Here is a 26,518-nt window from a genome sequence, read left to right on the forward strand (position 1 = left end):
GCTTATTAACAGATGGTGTGAACTTAGACTAGAAAGTCTGAAGGTGTGCCGGATTTATCAAACAGCATGAACCACAAAGATACATCTGACTCATTGTATGTCTACTCCACCATTGCCCCTTCTTCATCCTAACCTCCGGACAATGGAAGAGGAAACAGATCACAGGGTCAGATTGAACAGTTTATTTTTGGTATGTTACCATGGAGACACATAGTTCTACAAAGGTGCTGTACCCTCTAATCCAGTGTTTCCTAAACCCCATCCTCACGGCCCCCCACAGGTCATGTTTTCAGGATCTCCTTAGTATTGCACAGGTGAGAGAATTCCTGATGCCTTGATGATACTTCAATCACATGTGTAATGCTAAGGAGATCCTGAAAACATGACCTGTGGGGAGCCGTGAGGATGGGGTTTGGGAAACACTGCTCTAAACAGTAAGATATTTTAATGAAGTATAGTGTATGTGTATGTACCTTTAAGATGTAGCAGAGCTAGCAGCTACCTCATTAGGTGTGCACAATGTTTATATTTCCCTTTGCAGATAATGTACAGGAGGATCCAGTACACAGACTGCTTTATATATGCATAAAGTGATGCACATATTGTGTTCTGCTATCAGATTACTAAGAGTTAATGAATTAGCCCCGCTTTCAATATATGGCAATAAGGTCACATGGTGAGACCACTTGACCAAGGTCCTGAGCTTAGCTCAGTGTGTGCTCAGGGAGAAGGAGAGAGGAGGAGACATGGTGTGGTGTCTGGTCTTGCCTGTAAGAAGCTGAGGAGCAGGTATGGAAGCTAAGATCTTTGGTGTATGGGAGAGGACAGTGGCAGCTGCAATCAGCTGTGTGATAAAGACTGTACAGAGAAGCAGAAGCTAGGCCTCAGGAGTCACTGCACCCTTGGTGTATCTGCATTATCATACTGGAAAGTAACTGTGCTTGCTACTACATTTTCTTTTCCTTTTATTCCTGCCTTAGTGAAGTGGTAATATCAGCACACTACACGGTGTGTGACCTATGGCAGACTAGTGCATCACTGACATTACAGAAGTATATTTGCAAATTAGCGTTCCTTGTTTTAGATGAATTAGAAAAATAGAATTGGAAGCATCCTTCTGTCATTACACAGGGCAGACTTGTTTCTAAGACATAATGGGGGCTCCAGACCTGAGAGTGGGGCTAAATCTGCAGCATGTATATGGTTTTCAGCAAGCCCTACTCCAAGTAATGGGACTGTCACATACCCAGTCATGTCTGAATATACAGTATCCTAAAAGATGGCTGCAAGGCGCAAACATACAGCAAAAACTTGGTAAGTTCAGTAACAATGTGCAATAAATCTGAGACATCCACATCTACAAAGAAAGTCACCAAATCACTTCTAACCCCAAAACAAGGTAATAGAGCCATATAATGCCTGTGATGTATAGATCACTATCATATTGGTTTCCCACGATATAGGTAATGTCCTCTGTACCATGTAATGTATACCTCTGGGTATCTCTGTACTTAGATGCTTTTAAGCTCTTTTCACTGTATTATTCCACGGATTGCACAAGGGCATCAGAGATAACAATGAAGAGCGCAGAGCATGGTCACTTTACCTCTGACCCCTCCATCCAGAGATAGGGGCTAATGTGATTACAGGTAAACTACACGGAGATGAGAACTCAGAGGCAGCATTAGGTAATGCTTTGTGGCACATTGTTCAAGTCAAGCAGCCCTTTGTTTGCTTTGACTTTGTGGTTTGCTTCCATAATGTAGATTTTATGATCTGCCTCTGATGATATTTTAGACAGATTGCTTCTGTCCTTTTTGTCTGCCAATACTCCCATTGTTGATATAAACACAATTATACGGCTTGCCCGCAATAACCAGTCATTGCTATTGTTCAGCTCTAGCTTGGAATACAGGCATTTCTATTATCAGAGCTTGATTAAAGGAACAGCATTGTTAAAACATCTACAGTACATACAGTGAGTGCAGCAGATCTCTGAATGTATAACCCCGTCCACATCACTGATTGGCAGCTTTCTGTATAGACTGTGCATAGGCAGAAAGCTGCTAATCAGTTGTGGGGTGAGATTACACAGATTAGCCAGACTGAAATGCATGTGAGACCTAGTCCTCTAGTTATCATTTCCTGCTGACAAAACTCTAATTGTATTGAAACTACAGCACACAGCCTAATAAGTGACACATGCCTGGAATCAGGGTCTCAATATCTACATTATGCTGCTCACAGATTAAATAGCAAAAACCTGCTAACAGATTTCTATTAAAAAACAAGCAGCTTTGTAAAAACAAGCAAATTTGCATTCTACTTCTTATTAAAACTCAGGTGTGAAGTTATATAGAACTAATAAGTATGAATGACTACCTGGCAGCAGGTTTACTTGTCCGCTAGTGATTATCTCCTGCTGATAAAACAGTGATTTTATCAAAACTCCAGCAAGCAGCACAGTAAGTGACATCACTAGACTCAGGGTCTCTGTATACATTATGCTGCCCTCAGATTAGGTGGCGAATACCTGGTGCCAGATTCAGTTTGAAGCTCCTGGACTCTAATAAAAAATTTGCTCCAACTGTCATGTGCCATTTTTTTTAACAGTGATGTGTGGTAGAAAAACCTCTGGATGTGACTACTACCTCTGCACCCGTCATTGCCAGGCACCTAAAATTCTCATGCAAGTTTATGGAAGTGCAATTAGATTTGTTTTTTATAAGCACAGGAAGCATTGATGTGCAAATGTACAATCTAGAAGCTCATGGATTCTTTTTCACAGGAGAACTGTTTGTACTAATAGTCTGCGGCTTATTCATTACTGGCATACAGCAATCTGAGCAAATGTCCTTGGTTCTCTTTTCGTTACACATTATAATTAATATTTATTAAATATTTTGAACATAGAAGAACAGGCGTATGCAACTCTATCATTATTATGCTACATTCACATAACTGTATTTTTGGTCCGAGTGCTGTCCGTGGAAAAAACGGACGGAGCTCGGACCAATGAATGTTCGTGAGAATAATTACAGCATATACTAGCCTCTTCCGTGTTTCAGTATATTTGGTCATGTAAATTTTAATAACTGCTGAGGTATAAAAGCAGATGCCAATTGACTATAAAGATGAAAAGATCGTGTTTTTTCTGCATGAAAATCAGAATTTTTTTATACGCTCGTGTGAACTTAGCCTTCTATTGTACATTTCATGTTTCTAGCTACTATAGAAATATCTTATTGTTACCTCTTTGACCAATAGATGTTCAGCTTTCTGTTCAGCATCTTCGGGTACTGTTGAATAGACTGTTTCTATACCCAGGGGGATGGTTTCTACCTGTTAATGGAAAATGTAGAGTTAAATTATTACCAGCAAAATATAGACTACTGTTCTTCAACTAGTGCCTCAGGAGCCACATGAGCCCTTGAGAGACACATCAGCTCGAGAGCCGCATCAGCTCCATATCCACATTAGCTAGAAAGGCATATCAGCTCCAGAGCCACATCAGCTCCAGAGCCACATTAGCTAGAAAGGCACATCAGCTCGAAAGCCGCATCAGCTCCAGAGTCACATCAGCTCCATATCCACATTAGCTAAAAAGGCACATCAGCTCGAAAGCCGCATCAGCTCCAGAGCCGCATCAGCTCCAGAGCCGCATCAGCTCCAGAGCCGCATCAGCTCCATATCCACATTAGCTAGAAAGGCACATCAGCTCCAGAGCCACATCAGCTCGAAAGCCGCATCAGCTCCATATCCACATTAGCTAGAAAGGCACAACAGCTCCAGAGCCACATCAGCTCCAGAGCCACATCAGCTCCATATCCACATTAGCTAGAAAGGCACATCAGCTCCATATCCACATTAGCTAGAAAGGCACATCAGCTCCAGAGCTGCATCAGCTCGAAAGCAGCATCAGCTCCATATCCACATTAGCTAGAAAGGCACATCAGCTCCAGAGCTGCATCAGCTCGAAAGCCGCATCAGCTCCATATCCACATTAGCTAGAAAGGCACATCAGCTCGAAAGCCGCATCAGCTCCATATCCACATTAGCTAGAAAGGCACATCAGCTCCAGAGCCACATCAGCTCCAGAGCCACATCAGTTCCATATCCACATTAGCTAGAAAGGCACATCAGCTCCAGAGCTGCATCAGCTCCATATCCACATTAGCTAGAAAGGCACATCAGCTCCAGAGCCACATCAGCTCCAGAGCCACATCAGCTCCAGAGCCACATTAGCTAGAAAGGCACATCAGCTCCAGAGCCACATCAGCTCCAGAGTCACATCAGCTAGAGAGGCACATCAGCTAGAGAGGCACATCAGCTCCATATCCACATTAGCTAGAAAGGCACATCAGCTCCATATCCACATTAGCTAGAAAGGCACATCAGCTCCAGAGCTGCATCAGCTCGAAAGCCGCATCAGCTCCATATCCACATTAGCTAGAAAGGCACATCAGCTCCAGAGCTGCATCAGCTCGAAAGCCGCATCAGCTCCATATCCACATTAGCTAGAAAGGCACATCAGCTCGAAAGCCGCATCAGCTCCATATCCACATTAGCTAGAAAGGCACATCAGCTCCAGAGCCACATCAGCTCCAGAGCCACATCAGTTCCATATCCACATTAGCTAGAAAGGCACATCAGCTCCAGAGCTGCATCAGCTCCATATCCACATTAGCTAGAAAGGCACATCAGCTCCAGAGCCACATCAGCTCCAGAGCCACATCAGCTCCAGAGCCACATTAGCTAGAAAGGCACATCAGCTCCAGAGCCACATCAGCTCCAGAGTCACATCAGCTAGAGAGGCACATCAGCTAGAGAGGCACATCAGCTCCATATCCACATTAGCTAGAAAGGCACATCAGCTCCATATCCACATTAGCTAGAAAGGCACATCAGTTCCAGAGCTGCATCAGCTCCATATCCACATCAGCTCCAGAGCCACATTAGCTCCAGAGTCACATTAGCTCCAGAGTCACATTAGCTCCAGAGTCACATCAGCTCCAGAGTCACATCAGCTCCAGAGTCACATCAGCTCCAGAGTCACATCAGCTCCAGAGGCACATCAGCTCCATATCCACATTAGTTAGAGAGGCACATCAGCTCCAGAGCCACATTAGCTCCAGAGTCACATTAGCTCCAGAGTCACATTAGCTCCAGAGTCACATCAGCTCCAGAGTCACATCAGCTCCAGAGGCACATCAGCTCCATATCCACATTAGTTAGAGAGGCACATCAGCTCCAGAGCTGCATCAGCTCCAGAGCCACATTAGCTCCAGAGTCACATCAGCTCCAGAGTCACATCAGCTAGAGAGGCACATCAGCTAGAGAGGCACATCAGCTAGAGAGGCACATCAGCTCCAGAGCCGCATCAGCTTCAGAGTCACATCAGCTTCAGAGGCACATTAGCTAGAGAGCCGCATTAGCCCCCTGTAGCTGCTGGCAACTGCACATACTACTGTACAATAGTTGTATCAGGTAGATCTTGCCTTACTAAAGCCTGGTACTAGAGTAAAAAGCATATCTATGGCTTTTAACAAAAGGATAAAACCCATATCACTTGATCAGGTCTGTAATACATTTCCCTTTTAATAACCAGTAAGGTTATATACAGACATACAATGGGGAGGTTTAGAAATATTGTTGTAAAATTCATTTTTTTTATGAAATAGGCAAAAATGTTAAAATGTGCAAGTGAAAGAATAAATTTGACAAATATTGCTGAATACATTCTAGAGATTGTCATTTTTTATGATAGATGACCTATTCTTAGGATAGGTTATCATTATCAGATTGGTTGGGGTCCTCCACCGATCAGCTGTTGGCAGTGTAGGTAGCGGCTGGATGTGAACAGCACATGGAGCAGTACCCCTCCAATCCATCACACAGTTTAGTAGCCGCTGTGGCTACTGCAGATCAGCGCCTATTCACATCTGTGCTCACTGTTCAGCAAAGAAAAAAGAGTATCGTCTTATTAACAAGGAAAATTTGGACACCCAGTTGTAAATGTATTCGTGTATTTCCTGGAGGAGAAACAGGAGCAGAACAAGACTGGGTTCTAAGAAAAAGATGTTGGTTATTTATTTCATTGGGAATACAAGTATTTCCTAAAACAGACATGTCAGGAGAGCTGACAAATCGTCTGTAATAATAGTGAAGCTAGCTCTAGTATATAATAACTTCGCCTGTGCTTTTTTTCTTAAGTATTTTTGTAGCGTTTCGCATAGCTTTTAAATTTTCTGTTTTGTTTTTCCATTAACATGACAAAAAAGAGCCAAAAATCTCCACGTTTGAGCATGTTCCAACTATTTACTGCAGCAAAGTAATTCTTACTAGGAAATAATTAACCTTATGTGACATTTCACACATCTATGTATAATTTCTAGAACACAAGTATTTATTAGAACTTTGTCTAGTTTCTGACAACATTGTGTTTACAGTGTGAGATGAAATGAGAAATCTCTGCACACCATCCCCGATTGTCTGGGTTTTTCCTGTAACAGAAGTAATTCAAATAGTGTATGAAGCCCCTTCAGGATGCCATAAAAGTTGCAAAATAGTAAGAATCAAAGTCTTTGTGGACTGGGTTTAACCCATTACACCCTCCAAAACTGTGTGAATTTTCGCTTTGTGCTTTCCTTTTTCCTCCCCTTCTTCTAAGAACCATACTTTTTTAGTTTCCCATAGGGCTTGTTTTTTTGTGGGATGTGATGTAATTTTGAATGACACTGTCATGAACACCGTCCACTTGCTGCACACATGACTGTAAAGGAGGGACTCCGCTTCTCACACTCACTCCACCATTCACCTATCGCAACAGTCTAACACGGAGTTATGCGCACTCCTTGCCAGGTCACACAGCCACCTCACACTTCTTGCGGCCACCACTTGCCGTTTTGATAGGCCAGCAAGACGGCTGCCCTAGGTAACACATTAGGATACATGCCCCCAGGTTTCCTAAGCACCTGATAGGAACTCTTCATGCACTCTGGCATATACAGGGTAACACAACCAGGCTATACTTTCCCTCTTCATGGTTGTGGGTACATTTACAGCACCATGAAACAAGCAAACTTATTACAGTTTTAAATTTAAAAAAAAGGCACAGTGCTCAAAAAATTGCAAAAAAAATGAAATAACAAAAAGACATACCGAAAAGAAAAAACTGCTTAAAAATACAATGAATAACTACAAAAATACATTACAAAGTGGATCCGCGAGCTCTTTGGGCGGAGCAGATCATCAAAGAAATTTGGACAGATCTACAATACACGTTATCTCTCCTAGGATCTGACTATGAGGTTTTCTAGATGAGATATTATAAAGGGTCTCATCCACACCCCTCACCCCTATGTCTGGTCAGGTGAGAGGAGAATTGCTAATTGTATGCACAGACATTGGTGAAAAATCATAATTCCAATGTGTGTTATATTTTCCCACAAGAAACTCCTAGACACCCAAACATAACTATGATATACCCATAATTTGGGTTGATATTACATTTTTGTGGTTTCTTAAGACTGAAAATCCTGACGCTTGAACTCACAGTAGCGAATGTCCACCGATCACAGATATATCTGCGGATGATGTTGAAATATAGCATTTCCCTTTCCATGTGAGCTATCTGAATAGGAGACATTCGGACTAGCTTGTGGGCAATCATCTCCCCTTGCATTTATTAGCACCTCTTTGCTACATGTAAATTTCTTGATTTCTAGCACGATTACACAAGCAGTATTTAAAAAATAGGAGGCAGGTCAGTGAAGGCACAGTGACCTGTCAGAAGCCATACAGTGGAATAAACAAGCAGAGAACCAGATAAAGCCCCTCTCCAAAGGCCGCCCCGAAGCACGAGCATAGCCTTATTTTCATTCCTGAGATAATGATATGTGCCCACAATGTAGAAATGCTCTGGATTTTTCCTGAGCGTTTCTGCATCTCCCTGGCAGAAAAAAACACATGCGGATTGTACATGCGTTTTCCTGCCAGGGACATGCGGATGTGAAGCGTTCTTCACATGCATTTCCGCATGCGGGTGTCAAGCGCTTTCCAAGCGATTTTAGCATCACTTGGAAAGTGCTTGACAACTTGGTCACACTATATAAATCCATGCAAACGGCATAGATTTATATAGTGTGACCGAGAGAATGGTTAAAAATAAAAAAAATAAACCTATACTTACCTTCTGATGGCCCCCGAGTCCTGCTGCGCTCCTGTGCTGGCTGCCGGCAGATCGTGGTACGCTGTACTGTCAGTGCAGGTCCTTCAGTCCTGCGCGATCTGTCAGTAAGCACAGGGAAGGAGTCCGAGGGCCGTCGGAAGGTGAATATAATCTTTATTTTTTATTTTATTCTTTTTTTTACAGCTTTTAATGGTACCTGGGTGTGGAGGAGAGTCTCCTGTCCTCCACACCCGGGTACCATTCGCACATTAGAACGCGCCAATTACGTAAGTACAGATGCAGAACGATGGCGGCAAAAACGCAGCACTTCCACAAAATTAATGGACATGCTGTAGATTTTTGAGCGCAGCATAAACGCTGCGGAAAAATCCGCAGCATGGACATTGAAAGTGCGGAATAGCATTGGAGACCATGGGGGAAGGTTTACCAAGCGTTTCCCAAGCGTTTACGCTGCGGAAATTCCGCAGCATAAACGCTTGAAAAACGCATCATGGGCACACAGCCTAAAGATTAAAAAAGAACCACATGACGGATTTCATCATCAAAGGTATCATATTAATCAGTGTAATGTTGCCCACCTGACAGTGTATGTGGTTTACTGAGCACAATCCTGCTGACAGGTTCACTTTCAAGCTAGTTTACAAAGGTAATAAAGCAATCTTATATAAAATATAGATAGATGATAAAAATATATTAGATATAATAGATAGATCTAATATGGATCTATTTATTATCTATTATCCTATTATATTATCCTGCAGATACATAATTTCACAAGCCCCCTACATATTGTAAAAATTGCCTTTCATGTGGCACTAAAGGGTGTTTAGCCTTGTTTAATCTAATAAATAAATCAATAGTTTAAAAAAAACTACATTGGTTACCCCCAATTTTTGATAGCCAGCAAAGGTAAAGCAGACAGTTGTGAGCTGATATTATCAGGCTGGAAAGGTCCATGGATATTGGGCCCTTCCCAAGTTCCCACCCTAAAAATACTAGCCTTCAGCTGCCATTGCTAGGTCGGATTCACTGGACTATGCCAGACTGCAAGGATTTCGGAGGATTTGTATGTTTTTTTTTAATAAAGTGGTGAACCAAGGAAATTGTGGGGCAGTTTTTTTCAAATAAAGTATTTTATTGTGTGTTTTAATTTTTGATTACTGTGTTAGTAATGGGGTGTTTGATAGATGCCTCTCTATTACTAAAACCAAGGCTTGATGCCAGCTGTGATTTTTGACAAATCACAGCTGACATTAACCCCAAGGCCCATTACCCCAATTGCCAAAGCACCAGGGCAATCGTGAAGAGCCGGACAAAGCTCCAGAATTGACACATTTCATGTGATGTGCCACTTCTGGGGTGGCTGCGGGCTGGTATTATAGGCTGGGAAGGGCACAATAACCATGGACCTTCCCAGCCCGATAATATCAGCTCACAGCTGTCTGCTTTACCTTTGCTGGTTGTTAAAAACAGGGAGGACCCCACATCGTTTTTTTTAACTATTTATTTATTACGTTAAACTAGGCTAAACACCCTTTAGTGCCACCTGAAAGGCACTAAAGGGTGCAAATTTAATATATATAGTGTGTAGTGGGCTTGTGAAATTATATATCTACATGATATTTATCTATTCTATATATCTATCTATTATATATATCTATTCTCAGGGTGTGAATTTACTGTACTTGGCTGATGGAATTTTATAACGCCTTTGAGATGTGTGTGAGAAAAAAAAACATGCTGTCCATTTTTCGCACCTATTGACTTGTATTGACGAGTCTCGTCCGATATATACATGGCCACTTGCAGCATGCTGCGATTTTTTTTCCTCAGCCCGATTATGAGGAAAAACTCGACAATGAACACTGCCTCATTGAATAACATTGGCGTGAGTGCAAAGTGATTTGTTATCGCAATGCACTTGCCAATATTATACGCAGATGTGAGCGAAGCCTAAAGCCATGAATCACATTAGAATCTATAAAAAAAGCATGAAAATATGGATATCCGTATGGATATGGATGAAGTGATGCAGGAATATAAGTCTGACTGTGCACTTAGAAAACCTGAGAATCAGCTGTTATTAATTAATGTACTAATACATATAAAGCCAATTAAAACCAGACAAGTATAAATATAATGAAAGTGCTGTGCTCTACAAACAACAGCAATAGAATTTACAGTACAGAAACTATTCCCCCTCAAATCAATCCAAATAGTAAAATGTATACTTCAAAGGAGGAGACTGAAGATAACAACAAAAAGTAAATCAAGTTAAACCATTTAAAGGGGATCTGTCAGCAGATTTTTGCTACCTCAACTGAGAGCAGCCTGATGAAAGCAAAGAGACCCTGATTCCAACTATGTATCACTTAGTTTATTGGGTGCAGCAGTAGTGGCACAATCAGAGTTCTTAGATGTAGAATATAGCATAGCTGAAAGAGCTAGCCCCACCCACACCAGGCTTTCAATGTATATAGTCTATAAACAGTGAGCTGCTTATTACCGAAGGGGCGGAGTCAGACTTGCAAGCACCTTGTCAGCAGGTCACAGCAATGATAATCACCAAGTGAAAAAACCTTCCGTTTAAGTAAACTATAGCACAGAGCCTGACATTTAACACATTAATGAATTCTGTGTTTTAAAATCCTACCTCATGCTGTCCTCGGATTACATAGCACAAAGCTGCTGATAGATTCCCTTTAATACGTGTGCACAAACCTCAATACCAGTGCACAAACCAAGACCACCCCAAGTCTCATGTCAGTTTCTTCAGGGGTGGAAAGAAGCATCTAAATGATTAAATGGCAGCAATTGATGCTAACGCCAGCCGCTGAGCCCAGGGTATAATGTCTATGCATAGAGTGGCATGGTGGCTCAGTGGTTAGCACTGTTGCTGGGGTCCTGGGTTCAAATCCCACTAAGGACTACATCTGCAATAAGTCTGTGTGTCCTTGTGTTTGCGTGGGTTTCCTCCATGTACTTTGGTTTCCTCTCACAATCAAAGACATACTGATAGGGAAGTAGGATTGTGAGCTCCAATGGGGACAGTGATGATGATGTCTGTAAGTTGTTGTGGAATATGATGGAAGCTCTATAACGCGAGCCTGTTTTGGGCCTTATTGGGACTTTTCTTATTTTCATTTGTGCCTCTCTGTATTTCAGCGGCCATAATTTTGGTGGCTTTTAGTTACTCTTTAGGCTATGTGCCCACTATGCGTTTTTCAAAAGTTTTTGCCGCGGAATTTCCGCAGCGAAAATGCTTAAAAAACGCTTGGTAATACGTGCCCCATGGTCCCTAATGATAATCCGCATGTGCTATGCACATGCTGCGGAAATTTCCACTGGGATTATCATTGCGGAAAAATACGCAGCATGTCCATTCATTTTGCGGACACGCAGAGTAATTGCCGCCATTGACTTGCATTGAAACGCATAATATCCGTGTCAGCACATTTGCACACACGGATATTAAGCGTTTCAATGTGCGGATGGTCCCCGGGTCTGGAGAAGAGGAGACTCTCCTCCAGACCCAGGTACCACAGAACCTGTTAAAAAAAGAATTTAAAATAAAGATTATACTTACCTTATGATGGCCCCCCGTCTCCTCAGCGATGCGTCTGGTCTGTTGTATGGGTCGCGGTGGTGTGAGGACCTGCAATGCTGTCATTTAGTCATGTGACAGGTCACGGGACCTCTGACGTCGGCAGTCATGTGACCTGTCACATGACTCAATGACGTCACCGCAGGTCCTTTCACACCACCGCGACCCATACAACAGACCAGACGGAGCGGAGAAAATACCAGGGGCCATCGGAAGGCAAGTATAAAAATTTTTTTTTATTATTTTTTATCATTTTTATTCTTTTTTTTTAAACTATTACTTGGTCACACTATATAAATCCATGCTGGTTGCATGGATTTATATAGTGTGAACAAGTTGTCAAGCACTTTTCCAAGTGATGCTAAAATCACTTGGAAAGCGCCTGATAACCCGCATGCAGAAATGCATGCAAAAACGCTTGACAAACACTTCTACTTGGCGGGAAAAACGCTTGTAAAAACCGCATGCGTTTTTCCTGCCAGGGAGAAGCGGAAACAATATGCAGCATTTCTGCATCGTGGGCACATAGCCTTACAGCTGCATAAAAATTACTGTATTAGTTTTATAATCTCATAGCAGTGGAAAAAAATTTTTTCTACTTACGATTTTATACTAAAAATTCTGGTAAATTCATTCTTCAATATATTATGGCCTGGCATAATATGTGTAGGTTTTGGTGCAGAAGGATGTTTTTTTTAATGTAATACAGATAGAAATGCATTTTCCATAATTGGCATTTTATGCAGACTTTTTGGCTGCTTCATCTGAGGGACTCTGATTTCAACACTAGGTTGCTTACTTGCTGTAATTGTATTTACTACAGCACTGCTTGTCCTCATAATGATGAGCCATGGTTGTGAAGTCCTCAATATCCCGACCTATTAGTGTACATCCTATTAGCACATCCAGGCAGCACTTATTCTACAAGCTACAAAAACCTGCCACTATAGAATAAGGCTCCTTATTAATCATCATACAAAAGCACATTGGTGATCATTCAGGGGTTAATGATCACATCTGCAAAAGAAAAAAAAAACCTTCATATTTCCTATGAATAATACTTTTAACTATTAGCTTAACAGCCACACAAATGTATTTTGTGCTCTGCATAGTCAACTGTATGGCAAAAAGATGGCTACTTTCTGCTATGAACAGTGTCGCACATGTTGACGAGCTATGTCTGGTATTCCAGATCAGTCCCGTTTACTTGAATGGGCAAAACATCATACTTTGGGGGTGCTTTTCTGCAAAGGGGATAGGATGACTGCGCCGTATTGAAAGGAGGATGGATGGGGTCATGTATCGCGATATTTTGGCCAACAACCTCCTTCCCGCAATAAGAGCATTGAAGATGGGTCGTGGCTGGGTCTTCCAGCATGACAATGACCCGAAACGCACACCCAAGGCAACAAAGGAGCACCTCCGTAAGAAGCATTTCAAGGTCCTCAAGTGGCCTAGCCAGTCTCCAGACCTGAACCTAATAGAAAATCTTTGGAGGGAGCTGAAACTCAACGTTGGCCAGCGACAACCCAAAAACCTGAAAGATCTGGAGAAGATTTGTATGGAGGAGTGGGCCAAAATCCCTACTGCAGTGTGTGCAAACCTGGTCAAGATCTACAGGAAACGTCTGACCTCCATAATTGCAAACAAAGGTTTCTGGACCAAATATTAAGTTGTTTTTCTATTGTATCAAACATTTATTTTATGCAATAAAATGCTAATTAATTATGTAAAAATCATACAAAGTGAATTTCTTGATTTTTTTTAGATTCGGTCTCTCACAGGTGAAGTGAACCTATGATAAAAATTACAGACTTCTCCATTCTTTGTAGGTGGGAAAACTTTCAAATCGGCAGTATATCAAATACTTGTTTTCCCCACGGTATGTGGTAATTTCTTACTTGTGCATGTGTCAGAAGACAGCAGATTAATGATGTCTGAACAACGGGCAGCATGAATCAGATACTGGTTGCATTATAGAAGCCGTGTATGTTTTAGGGCTCGTTCAGACAAACGTATTTAAAGTCTGTGTGAAGTCCATATGCAAAACTGATTTAATACGGACAGCACATGAACCAATGCAAGTCAATATGGTAGTTCATATGAACGTTTTTACACACGGTCCCGTATACGGGATAAGACTCGCCCATTATAAGTCAATGAGTGTGTAAATAACAGATCACATACATGTGACCAACCATAATGCGTTTTTCATGGATACATAACAATTGTACAGATAGGAAACTGTATTTGTCCTTTATTCTTAAATTGTTCATGCAAAAAGTGAATGCCATAAGGATGTACAAAATTGACATACGGATTGTTTGTGGATGTAAAAAATGCACACACGGATGACATACGGATTGCATACTGATAAAAAATCATCAGTTTTTTCTGGATGTAAAATGTACGATTTTGCATACACTGGTGCGAACCTGGCCTTACTCTGAAGCACTGCAACATTTCAGCAGTCAGGGACTGATTCATCCTGCCCGTGGTTGAGGCACCATGAATCTACTGTCAGGTTCCCTTTAAAGTAATTTCTGTCACTGTGTATTACTCTGTGCTTTCTCAATGGTCAAAGGTATTATTTGTGTAATTTACGTATGTTTTATCATCTACACATGCATAAATGCATTCATCTACATTGTTTGTTGCGCTGACAAACCCTTTGGTCTTGCTCACAATTCCGTAAAATAAAAATGTGAAAGATCAGTAGTGATCATCAGGGATTTTTTACTGGTTTGCAGCTACAATATGAGAGATGAGGAGGGTTACCAAAGGTGATTAGCTTCTAGAATAAACCGAAAGAAGGAGAAAACCATTATGACTTGTTCACAATAATTTCTCATACCACGAGTAATCAGTAATCTGAGATCTGATGGTCATTTTCCATTTTCAGGACGCAGTTTGTCTTCTCCGTTGTGCACCATCCCTGTTGCCTAGCCCTCCCGTGCCATAGGCATTGTAAATGTCACCATGAATATCATTTAGGGCTCACTCAGAAGTCAGTGATTCTTCTTGTACGCATAAAGCGGTCTGAGTTTCATCAGTGTTTTTGATCAGAAGGTCATGAGAGTTTGGTAAGTGGCAGTTTAGACCATCAGACTTTGGTCAGTTTCATCAGCTTTTCTTGGATGATAAAAAAAAAAAAGCTGATGGTGGTTTCTCAAGCTTCTCCTATCAAAAGTACATGAAAAACAGACAGCACGCGGATGGCATCGGAGTGCCGTATGATCTTTTCATGGACCCATAGACTTTAGTTGGTGAGCTTGGTACTACACTTGGATCAATGTCAGACACGTCTCCAAGCTTTTGAACCACTCAGTCTGAGGAAAAAATTGGATATGTAATGTACCCCACAGACTACCATAGGTACGAGTGCTCTCCATGAAAAACATGGATAGCCCTCGTATGAGAAAAACTGACAAGTGAAGGAGCCCTTACACTTAGGGCTCTTTCACACGTTAGTGTGTCCAGTACGAGTGGTGACAGTTTCCACACGTACTGGAGACAATGACACACATAGTCCCATTCAAACCTATGGGTCTGCGCACATGTCAGTGTGTTTCCACGGAGTGTCATCAGTGTGACATGTACACATGTGGCACCTGGAAAAAACTCGTACCGGAAATATCCGTGTCCGAGTGTCCATGTGTGGCAAATGAGTGTGGCAACCGTGTGGCAACCATGTGCCGCATCAGGACTACACGTACCCACCCCGGAGCTGCGCTGAGCTCACTGAGTGACAGGACACAGCTCTTGAGTTCAGCGCAGCTCTGGGCCCCCTTGCTGGAGCATCTCATTCTCCACGGCTCCTCAGCATCATTTGTCAGAGGATTACAGCGGGGGACATCTCCAGACAGGTGATTATAAGGATTTTATTATTTTATTTTTACACATGGACATTGCAAGAGCAGACTACTACTCCCAACCTTGTCCCTTGCTCATGCTGATCACAGCATGAGCAAGGGACAATGATGGAGGCAGCGTTCAGCACCTGGTGCTTGGGAACAGCGCTAACTGTACCGCTGATTCCCAGGAACTGGTACGTGTGCCACACACGGACATGGATTTTTCTGCTACCGAAAAAATCAGAATGTGTGAAACCGGCCTTAGAGATACTGCCACTTATGTGAGCACAATCACTTACAGAGCTTGTCCTATCTGAACACATGCTGCCATTGATCATTTAGTGACATATGTAAGCTGAGGCCTTGGGACAGACCAATAAGTGCCTCTATCAGCCTTATATTACTATATTTTTATCTCAGTGGCCGCAAACAGCTGATTGTGCCATGGTGAAGGGACCCTTATATTTAAAGCACCACTTCAGCTGTTTATTTTTTTTATTTCAGCGCTGGAGTGGTGCCACCGATCTAAGTTTCCTGACCCTAATATTATACTTACCAGCCGCCATCTTCAGCTCTTCCAGGCGACGCTCAGGTCCCAATCCGCCATCTTGTGAAAGCAACTTCTGACTGACCGGAAGTCAGAGGTAACAGTCACAAACATTCAACACAAGTCTATGGGAGCCTTGCTCTGACCCCATTCTGGACTTACATTGAGTTGTGACTTCTGGCTCGCCTCACAATGGTGGTGGTGCTAATAACAGATTAAGATGGCAGCTACTAAGTATATTACTAGGGTCAGGGAGTTTAGATTAGTAGCACCACTCCAATGCTGTAATAAAAAAAAGCTGGAGTGGTGCTTTAAGGCTATGTTCATAAGTTGTGTTTTTGTCGCATTTTTTTATGCAAATTGAAAGCTACTTTTTACAGTACCAGCAAAAGCTGTGAGATTTCAGAAATCTCATGCACACATATTTTTTTTTTCTTACTGAATTGGAAAACTGCTGCGTTTTTGAAAACTGCAGCATGCCACTTCTTTCAGCGTTTTTTCACCCATAGAAAGCAAAGGGTAAGTGCAACAATGCAGCAAAAACGCAGGTATCAGGCTTTGCTGCAGAAAACTCAGGAATAACAGGCACTAAACTGTATCAGCATGCACAAGAGACAAATGTACCTGGAAAACGCAGTAAAAAAAAGTGGCAAACAGGGCAGTAAAACCTGCTTTTTTTAAGCAGTGTCTTTACTGCCAAGAGCAGATTTTGCATGCAGAAAAAAAAGCAGAAAAAAGTGCAACATGTGAACATGGCCTAAGAGGAGTCTGTGACAATACAACCCAACTCACGTCAATGTAAATAACAGCATTACTACTGATCTCAAGGGAGGTGACACCTCTTCATATACAGAAAAATTGCCAAAACTGATAACAGATTCCTTTAAAGATGGATCAGTAACTTTACTGAACTATGCCTTCATTAATATTGAAAAAATATACCAAAATATCACAAGTTCTGGATATTACAGAACATGACTGATGGGGAGGAGTCTCCTTCAGTTTCAAAAACTAAATCATGGGGGCATGTCCTGGACGCTGAGGATGTTAGTTGTAGAAGTCCAGAGCTCCGTGAGTGTAACCTCTAAGCCGACCTCTAAAGCTACCAGAAGAGATTTTTTTTTGGATCTTCTTGATATGGATCCCTTCAGTATCTTACTGGGACTATTTTGACACCAGATTTGTGGATTTTGGAGGTTTATTCGTGAAGCTATTCCCTCCTGAAGCCAGCGGGTAAGCAGAACCCCTGACAGGGGCTTTCCCCTGTGCGGTTACATCCCAGGCGAGCGTGGGAAAACGACTCTGCCACCGTGTCCAAAGAATACACGGCCTATGTGCCCTGGCTCTAATCTATAGGTCCATTAACATCTTTGGAAGCCTGTCCCAAATAATTAGTCACCTCTTTCGTGAGGTCCTGTGGTCTTACAGAGGAGAGAGACTCCATTACTGCCGGCGGCTCTTCTCTGTCAGCAACAGCACAGTCCCTTGCTTCCTGCCGTGAAGCTTGTGTCTCCTGTGGGAATCACTTGAGACCCATCTAGACTTTTCCACGTACGCCATGTACCCTAACAACGCGTGGTGAGATTAATTGGGGTGCTCCTACAAGTACACAGAGCGTGTTTCTCTGCAGTCACACGTATACAGGCATACCCTGTGGTGAGAAGCGACCCCGCCACCTTGCACAGATCACTGCATGCCCCTCATCGTCCGGTCCACCCTGAATTGACCACCTTTGTACCCAGGGAATTGCCCTCAAAAGTTTGACACCCTTCCTGTGGGGATCGGTGGTGGTACAGACGAGTAATCCACGGTCATTGCCGGTGGATCCCCTGCCCAGCCACGGTGCCGGTGAAACGGCCCCGCCACTTTGTTTGGTGCCCCACGTGCCCCCCACTCTCTGGACCAGCACAACTTTCCCACCAACGTGACCAGTGGGGTACCCTGAGAAGTTTGACACCTCTCATGATCTGATTGTTGGTGGCACAGAGGAGTAATTGAAAGAGACTGCTGGCGGGTCCCCTGCTCAGTTGCCGCGCCGGCGGTACGACCCCGCCGCATCGTATAGTGTGCTGCGATCCCCTCATTACATGGTCCATCTGGATCTGTCAATCTACAGGTCCAGTAAGGTGCCCTAAGTTGTCTGGCACCCTTTATGTGATGATCATTGGTGGCACAGAGGAGTAACCCATAGATCTTGCCGGCGAGCCCCTGCTCCGCCGCGGTGCCGGCGCAAGTGTAAGTGCGGTCCTCCTCTTCTCTGGAGCGGTCACGGAGTCACCGGTGAAGATTCCACTTACCTGCAGCTGATCTTCATCTGGAATCCCTCCGGTCTTCTTCTGTGCCTCTGGACCTGCTGCGACATCCTCCTCTGCTGAACCGCACCTCTGGACTACGGAGCCTCTTCTTCACCGCCAGATACAGTGTGAGCGGAGGTCAGTACCAAGCATCTCCTCTCCGGTCTTCCTTCTCTCAGGTATCTTAAGACCCCTCATTTCCACCCGGCCCCCGTGTACATCCTATGGCCACTCGTGACAGGCTCAGCTGAGGGGCTCCTGCAGTCACATAGAGAATCTGTCTCTCCACATTAAGGCTGAGTTCACACGATGCGTATTTCATGCGTTTCCGCGGCGTTTTTGCAGTTGCGTAAACGCCGCGGAAACGCATGAAAAACGCATGGTAGAAGGGAAGCAATGTTCCCCAATTGAAATCCGCATGTGCTGTGCCCATGATGCGGATTTTTCCGCAGCGTTAACGCTGCGGTCAAAAATCCGCAGCATGTCAATTAATTTTGCGGAAACGCGGCGATTTCGCCACCATTGACTTGCATTAGAACGCGCCAATTCCGCAAGACAGCATTTGTACTTGCGTAATTGGTGCGTTCTAATGTGCGGATGGTACCCGGGTGTGGAGGAGAGGAGAGTCTCATCCACACCCAGGTACCATTAAAAAAGCTGTAAAAGAAGAATAAAATAAAAAATAAATGTATTCTTACCATCTGTCGGCCCGCACAGCCCTCCCGCTTGGTTCCCGGCACTTACAGTGAGTTGTAGGACCTGCGGTGACGTCAGAGTCATGTGACGGGTCACGTGACGCTGACGTCGGCAGGTCTTTCAATTCAAAGTTGCCGGCAGCCGGGAGAACGGAGTGAGCAGGACAGCGCGGGCCATCGGAGGTAAGTATATACACTCTCTCGGTTCACACTGTATAAATCCATGCTGTTTGCATGGATTTATATAGTGTGACCTAGTTATCAAGCACTTTCCAGGTGATGCTAACATCGCCTGGAAAGCGCTTGTCAATCTGCATGCGGAAACGCATGTGAATCTGCATGTGGATCCGCATGTATTCTGCAGGAAAAACACATGCACAATCTGCATGCGTTTTTTCTGCCAGGGAGATGCAGAAATGATGCAGAAATTTTCTGCTTCATTTCTGCATCGTGTGCACATACCCTAACACTAGCTGCAGGGAGCTCATATTTCAAGCTCACATTTCAACTCCTGTCACTATCTCACCTACAGGATCTCACCTCTTTGACTCTTCCCCTCCAGCCTCTCTCTAATCTCGGGCCAAGTGTGAGGAATTATCCTGTGACTATACCTACAGGTCAACGGCCCTCCATCCCTCCGTTGCCAAGGATTGCGCAGCACATCTCACTTCTTGTCGCCGCGGCTGCGGTAAGAAGCATACCGCATCGGATTCAACGCTGTTTGATCTGAGTGGTTGGATCACTCCTTGGTTTCCGCTATATACCACCTATCTCCTGGGATCTAGTCGATAAGGATATAGGGGTTCAATATTACTTGTCTTTCAGTGATATTAATGTCTAAATAAGTTGTACATTATAGTAAAACTGTACCGCTGTATTACTCTGTATTGCTTTAAGATATTATATTGCTTGCTTATATTTCTTATATCCAATATTTTCTTAAAATATTCCCAATACCATTTTCTAAACCTACTAAAATGAGTGGCACTAAAAATAAAATCCCCCCCTAATAAAATCTCTGACCTTTCCAACAAATCCAAACCTCAGAGAGAAAAACTTTCCCAATCTCATTCACATTCCTGCTCATCTTCTTCTAAACCACCAGAGGATTCAACCAACATAACTAGTCCAATTAAATCCAGATCTCCTCTTAAACGAGATGTAGATAAAATTACTACCAAAAATAAAAATACTTCCTCTATGCCTAATACTGCCTTTGTAGAGGAGATGGATCTTTCCATTTCAGCAAAGAGCCGGGAGATTGGGGTCATTTAAACACATCTTCCCATGAAGCATCAGAAGAGGAGTTTGTTGACTCCTCCCCCAACATTAGCCCCGAAAAAAAAAAAATCGCTTTAAAAAAGACGTTCATTCCTCCTCTAATCTCCACTCACCCAGCTCTAACCCTGATTTCCAATTTGGATCTGAAGAGAATTCCTTCACTAAATATTGAGATAATCTTTCAAGAATACTCAATGAGAACATGAATCTCGGCTTTGTAAAACAAGCCGTCCTTATTCAATCCAACTTTGACACCCTCAACCAAAATTCGAGGATAATAAAAAAAGAATTATCCAGGTAGAGGTAAAAACTGAGAATCTCATAAAAGACAACCACGACATTCACCAAGAAATACGCAAACTTAAGTCTAAAATAGCGGATTTGGAAGACAGAAGTCGCATGATTAATTTAAAACTGCGAGGAATTCCTGAAAGTGTCACTCAAAATAACCTATCTGATTATGTCAAGACAATCTTCAAAAAGGTTCACTAACTAATTATGACCTGAACATAAACAGGATACACAGGTTACCTCGTCCGTCATCTATTCCCCCTGACAATCCAAGGGATGTCATTCTGAGAATTCATTTTTATAATACCAAGGAAAAAATCCAGAATTACATTAAGGAAAACAAGACTTTTCCAGACCCTTATGGCCATATCAAGGTTTTTGCGGACCTTTCTAAAGAAACTATTGAAGGAAGGAAAGCATTTAGAGAAGTTACAACATACTCTACAGGTGGGGCTTTCCTTTAAAACTCCTGATACTCTTTAGGGGTAAAACAATCCCGTTCTTCACTCCTGATGAAGGAATTAATTTCATTGCTTCTCTTAAAGAAACATCCTCCACAAAGGTCAAGCGCTGAATAGTTTAATTTTAATCCTAAATCCTGGTCTGTTTTTTTTTTCAGGCTCAGTGTTTCAAAGGTCACTCTGTATTAAGACTCTTTTTCATGTTATATTTCCGTAACTGGGTGTAATTAATTATGCATAAATAAAAATATAAAATAAAAAATTAGAAAAAAAAGAAAGAGAAAAGAAAAAAATTATACCCATTTTATCTTATTATACCAGGATCTCTTCATTCTCTGGTGTTACTCTCATGGTCCTCATTCACGAACTTTCCCCACTAAGAAGTAGAACCCTCTACTGGGTTGGGTTCCTTCAGGAGGACTTGATTTATAGTTTATATTTAAAGTTTACTCTTGCGATTTGTAATTCATTAACATTTTCACTGTTACTTACTATTGTTATCAATTAATAGTTGCCTATTTCGTCCTAGTTTTATATTTTACTTGCTGCCTTATCATTCACCCTAAAATCTATTTTGTTAAGCCGACTAACCAGACTCCCATCATCATCTCACATAACACTCTAAGAACTCAATCTATCATATTCCACTTTGCACCCATTACACCATGAGTATTAAATTTCTGTCATACAATGTGAGGGGCCTAAACAGCCCAAACAAAAGACACTCCATATGGAAGGAAATCAGCAATAGCCACGCAGATGTGGTGGGTCTTCAGGAAACAAAATTTTCACAAACTAATCACCCAAAATTTTCACACAAGAATTTTCCCAATATCTTCGAATCCTTAAATAAAAAAAAAAAAGCAGTATTTTCCACAATAATAAAAAACTTGATTCCCTTTGAATTGATAGAAGAACACTGTGATTCCTCGGGCAGATATCATATCTTGATCTACTACTTGAACAATCAATTGAGTACCATTGTTAACCCCTTACTTACCGGGGACGTATTAGTACGCATATCTGCGTACCGCCGGTTCAGTGAGGGCTCCGGCGCTGAGCCCTCACTGAACCGAGCACATGTCAGCTGATTCTTACAGCTGACATGTGCCCGCAACAGCCGCGGGTGGAATCGCGATCCACCCGCGGCTGTTAACCAGTTAAATGCTGCTGTCAATCTCCGACAGCAGCATTTAACGCGCGCTTCCGGGTAGCGCGTCATAAGCCCCGCCCACCGGCGACCCCGTCACGTGATCGCGGGTCGTCGATGGGCGTGCATGACAACCCAGGGTCTGCAGCAGACGCCTGTGGTTGTCATGATCTTGTCGCTATGAGCGCCACCTAGTGGTCGGCGCTCATAGCACAGGACCATTTCTGCTGCATGCAGGGGATCTGCTGGTCCCCTGTATGTAGCAGAGGCGATCGGACAGTTGCTGCTTCTAGTCTCCTATGGAGACTATAGAAGCATGCAAAAAGTAAAAAAAAAAAGTTTTTAAAAATATAAAAAAAAATAAAAAAATATAAAAGTTTAAATCACCCCCCTTTCGCCCCATTCAAAATAAAATATATAAAAAAAAAACCCACATACACATATTTGGTATCGCCGCGTTCAGAATCGCCCGATCTATCAAAATAAAAAAAGAATTATTCCGATCGGTAAACGGCGTAGCGAGAAAAAAATTCTAAACGCCAGAATTACGTTTTTTGGTCGCCGCAAAATTGCAATAAAATGCAATAACGGGCGATCAAAACATCGGATCTACCCCAAATGTTATCAATAAAAACGTCAGCCTGGCACGCAAAAAATAAGCCATCAACCAGCCCCAGATCACAAAAAATGGAGACGCTACGGGTCTTAGAAAATGGCGCTATTTTTTTATTTTTTTTTTTACCAAATTTTGGAATTTTTTTTCACCACTTAAATATAAAAGAACCTATACATGTTTGGTGTCTATGAACTCGTAATGACCTGTAGAATAAGAAGGGCAGGTCAGTTTTAGCATTCAGTGAACATGGTAAAAAAAATAAATAAAAAACAACTGGGGTATTGCACTTTTTTTGCAATTTTACCGCACTTGGAATTTTTTTCCTGTTTTCCCGTACAGGATATGATAAAACTAGTAATGGCGTTGAAAAGTACAACTCGTCCCGCAAAAAATAAGCCCTCACATGGCCATATTGACCAAAAAATAAAAACGCTATGGCTCTGGGAACAAGGGGAGCAAAAACGAAAATGCAAAAACGAAAAATGCTCCGGGGCTTAAGGGGTTAATATCTATGCCCTAAATAGAAGACAAATTTCTTTCTTGGATATACTTATGAGGAAAATCCAACTAGTTAAAAAAGGTGTCTTAACTCTGTTAGGCGACTTTAACATAGTACCAGATGGTCATTTAGATTTCTCCTCCCCAACTCGTCATACCGCCGCCACTCTCAACAACTGGATCTTTAAAAATGAACTTTTTGATGTTTTTCGCTGTATCAACACAACATCTATTGAATATACACATTTTTTCGATGTGCACCAATCCGCTTCCAGAATTGATCTTATTATCACTGATGTGTTTTCTCTCCCTAAATTTAAGAAAGTAATAAGTCTTCCAAGATCTATCTCCGATCACTCACCAGTTATGTGCGAAATCTCTTTGGGACCTAATCTCCAAAATAAAATCTTGTGGAAATGTAACTCCTCTCTTCTACAAAATCCTAATTATACGGAAGAAATTTATTCCGCCCTAAGAAACTTCTTCACTGAGAACTGTACCGAGGGAATGGACCCTTTCATCTGTTGGAATGCTCATAAAGCATTTATGAGGGGGGTCTTGATGCAGATCTCGTCCAGACACAAAAAAAAATATAGAGCTAAACTAACCTCTTTGCAATCTCAACTCAAAATGAAAGAAGACCTACAACTTAACTCCTCCTCTCCCTCTATATTAATTCAAAAATAAATTTTCAATCTCAGACAAGAATTAAAACACGAAATTTTCTCCTCTTACGACTCTATGATCAAATTCTCTAAATACAATTTCTATACCTCTGTAAACAAACCAACTAGATTTATGATGTGTCATCTAAAATCCAATAGATTAAAAAATAGAATTGACAGGATCACATCTACTAAAGGGGTTCCGTCATTTTTGCAGAGTACTACCACAAGCTGTATAACCTACACCTAAATCCTCTCTCCCAAACCAAATAAAAATTATATTGAATCATTCCTTTCGTCCATTAATCTCCCCAAGTTAACCCTAATGACTTAGACCAATTAACCGCCCCGTTCTCCGAAAAAGAAATCGAAGATATCATCCAAAATCTTAAAAATCATAAAGCTCCTGGCCCTGATGGTTTTACTAATGAGTATTTTAAAATTTTGAACAAACACCTGATCCCAAAAATGACCCAAATATTCAACTTAGCTTCTTCCCAAGGATCTTTCCCTGCAGAAATGCTTAAAGCCAACATTATATTAATTCCAAAATCTAAAGAAGATTTAGATCAGGTCAAAAACTTCAGACCAATTTCATTGATTAATACACACCTCAAAATCTACTCTAAAATTTTAGCGAACAGACTGAAAAACTCCCTCCCACACCTAATAATCAACGACCAAATTGGTTTTGTTGGAGGCAGACAAGCCACGGAGGGAACAAGAAGAATTATAAATATCATTAAATTGATCAATTCCTCAAAGCTTCCCGCAATTTTCCTTACTCTTGATGCTGAAAAGGCTTTCGACAGATTGAACTGGAGCTATTTAAATTCAACACTCCTTAAATTCAGATTTAACGATAAGTCACTTCTTTTCATTTCTGCTCTCTATTCAAACCCTAGGGCTAATATTTACGTAAATAATCATCTCTCAAAACCTTTTACGCTTTCTAACGGAACCAGACAGGGGTGTCCGTTATCTCCTCTCCTTTTTGCTCTTGCAATGGAGCCTCTAGTTCAAATAATAAGGGACAACCCAAAAATATCTGGAATCTCGATTCCTTCACGTCAATACAAAATTGGTCTCTTTGCAGATGACCTTTTCTTGACTCTCTCTGATCCTGTAAATTCTATTTCTGAACACCAAAATACTCAATGCATTCTCAAAAATCTCATATTTCAAAATTAATGAAAACAAATCTAAAATTCCGCATTTCAATCTCAATGGCCATTCCATAGATAAAATTAAAAACCTTTCATCCTTTTCTTGGTCAGAAAATGAACTCCCGTATCTAGGTATCTCAATCACCAAAAATATTAATTCTATGATCTCTCTCAATATTGATAACTTAAATACTAACATAGCTAAAGATTTACTGTCCTTCGGTAATCATGATCTTTCGTGGCTGGGTAAAATATTAATAATTAAATCTATTATTCTTTCCAAAATTTTATATCTTTTTAGAACACTTCCTCTCACAATTCCCTCCTCCTCTTTAGTGAAGCTACAAAACAAAATTAACTCCTTTATCTGGAACTATAAAAAAGCTAGAGTCCCTACTAACATCCTATACAAAAAAATAAATAAATGGCGGAGCCAGTCTCCCTAACATTACAGCCTATTATTTGGCCAACTTGATCAAGCAGAGCTCTTACTGGTTCACTCCTGATAACCCTCCTGCCTGGTACAATCTGGAATTTCACCAAAATAATAACTCCCCTCCTTGCGACTTATTACATAAACAATTATTTAAAAACTCTTCCAACTACTCTAATAATCCTATTTTCCAAGCTACTATTTCCGCTTGGAAAAAAATATCAAAATCCAGAAGGAAGGTAAAAAAATTTGACATCATCAAAACTCTTCCTTTATCATTCATTGCTTCTTTCAACAACTCCCTAATCCCCCCTCACTGTTGGAATCTTGGCCTTAAAAAAAATAAAAGATCTATACAACGGTAATAATTTCTGTTTATATTCTGAGCTAAAAGCTAGATTCAATCTACCTACATCTGACTTTTTTCATTTTGTGATCCTAAAAGACTATATAAAACAATTCTTAATCAATAAAACAAAAAAAACTCTGAACAATCAGCTAAACTCCTTTGCAACATTAACCACAACCTGTTCTGGGGCACAAAAAATTTATATTCCTGATTTAACAACGACATTGATTTAGTTGAAAATTCATATTTCGCCAAATGGGAATCTGACTTAAAAATTTCTCCAGATTTAGACCAATGGGAAGACGCTATAAACTACTCCTACTCAGCTACTCTATCAACATCTCTTCAAGAATCTTATTTTAAAATCTTGAATAGATGGTATTACACCCCTTCTACATTATCCCACTTTAGTTCTGAATCATC

General features: G+C 41.6%; 1 protein-coding gene across 6 annotated transcripts in view; it reads right to left on the reverse strand.

Moving 5' to 3' along the window:
* Nucleotides 1–26,518, reverse strand: part of DOCK10 (dedicator of cytokinesis 10) — a 401,433-nt gene that overhangs the window by 195,965 nt on the left and 178,950 nt on the right. For all 6 annotated transcript variants that reach the window (XM_073674692.1, XM_073674690.1, XM_073674693.1 and 3 more), the window contains exon 3: nt 3,253–3,342. In XM_073674692.1, the coding sequence (XP_073530793.1) occupies nt 3,253–3,342 (90 nt within the window). The remainder of the gene's footprint in view (nt 1–3,252; nt 3,343–26,518) is intronic.

This window comes from Phyllobates terribilis, unplaced genomic scaffold (genome assembly GCF_046119375.1).
Source record: "Phyllobates terribilis strain yellow unplaced genomic scaffold, ASM4611937v1 Scaffold_3__8_contigs__length_932513732, whole genome shotgun sequence".
Lineage (NCBI taxonomy): Eukaryota > Metazoa > Chordata > Amphibia > Anura > Dendrobatidae > Phyllobates > Phyllobates terribilis.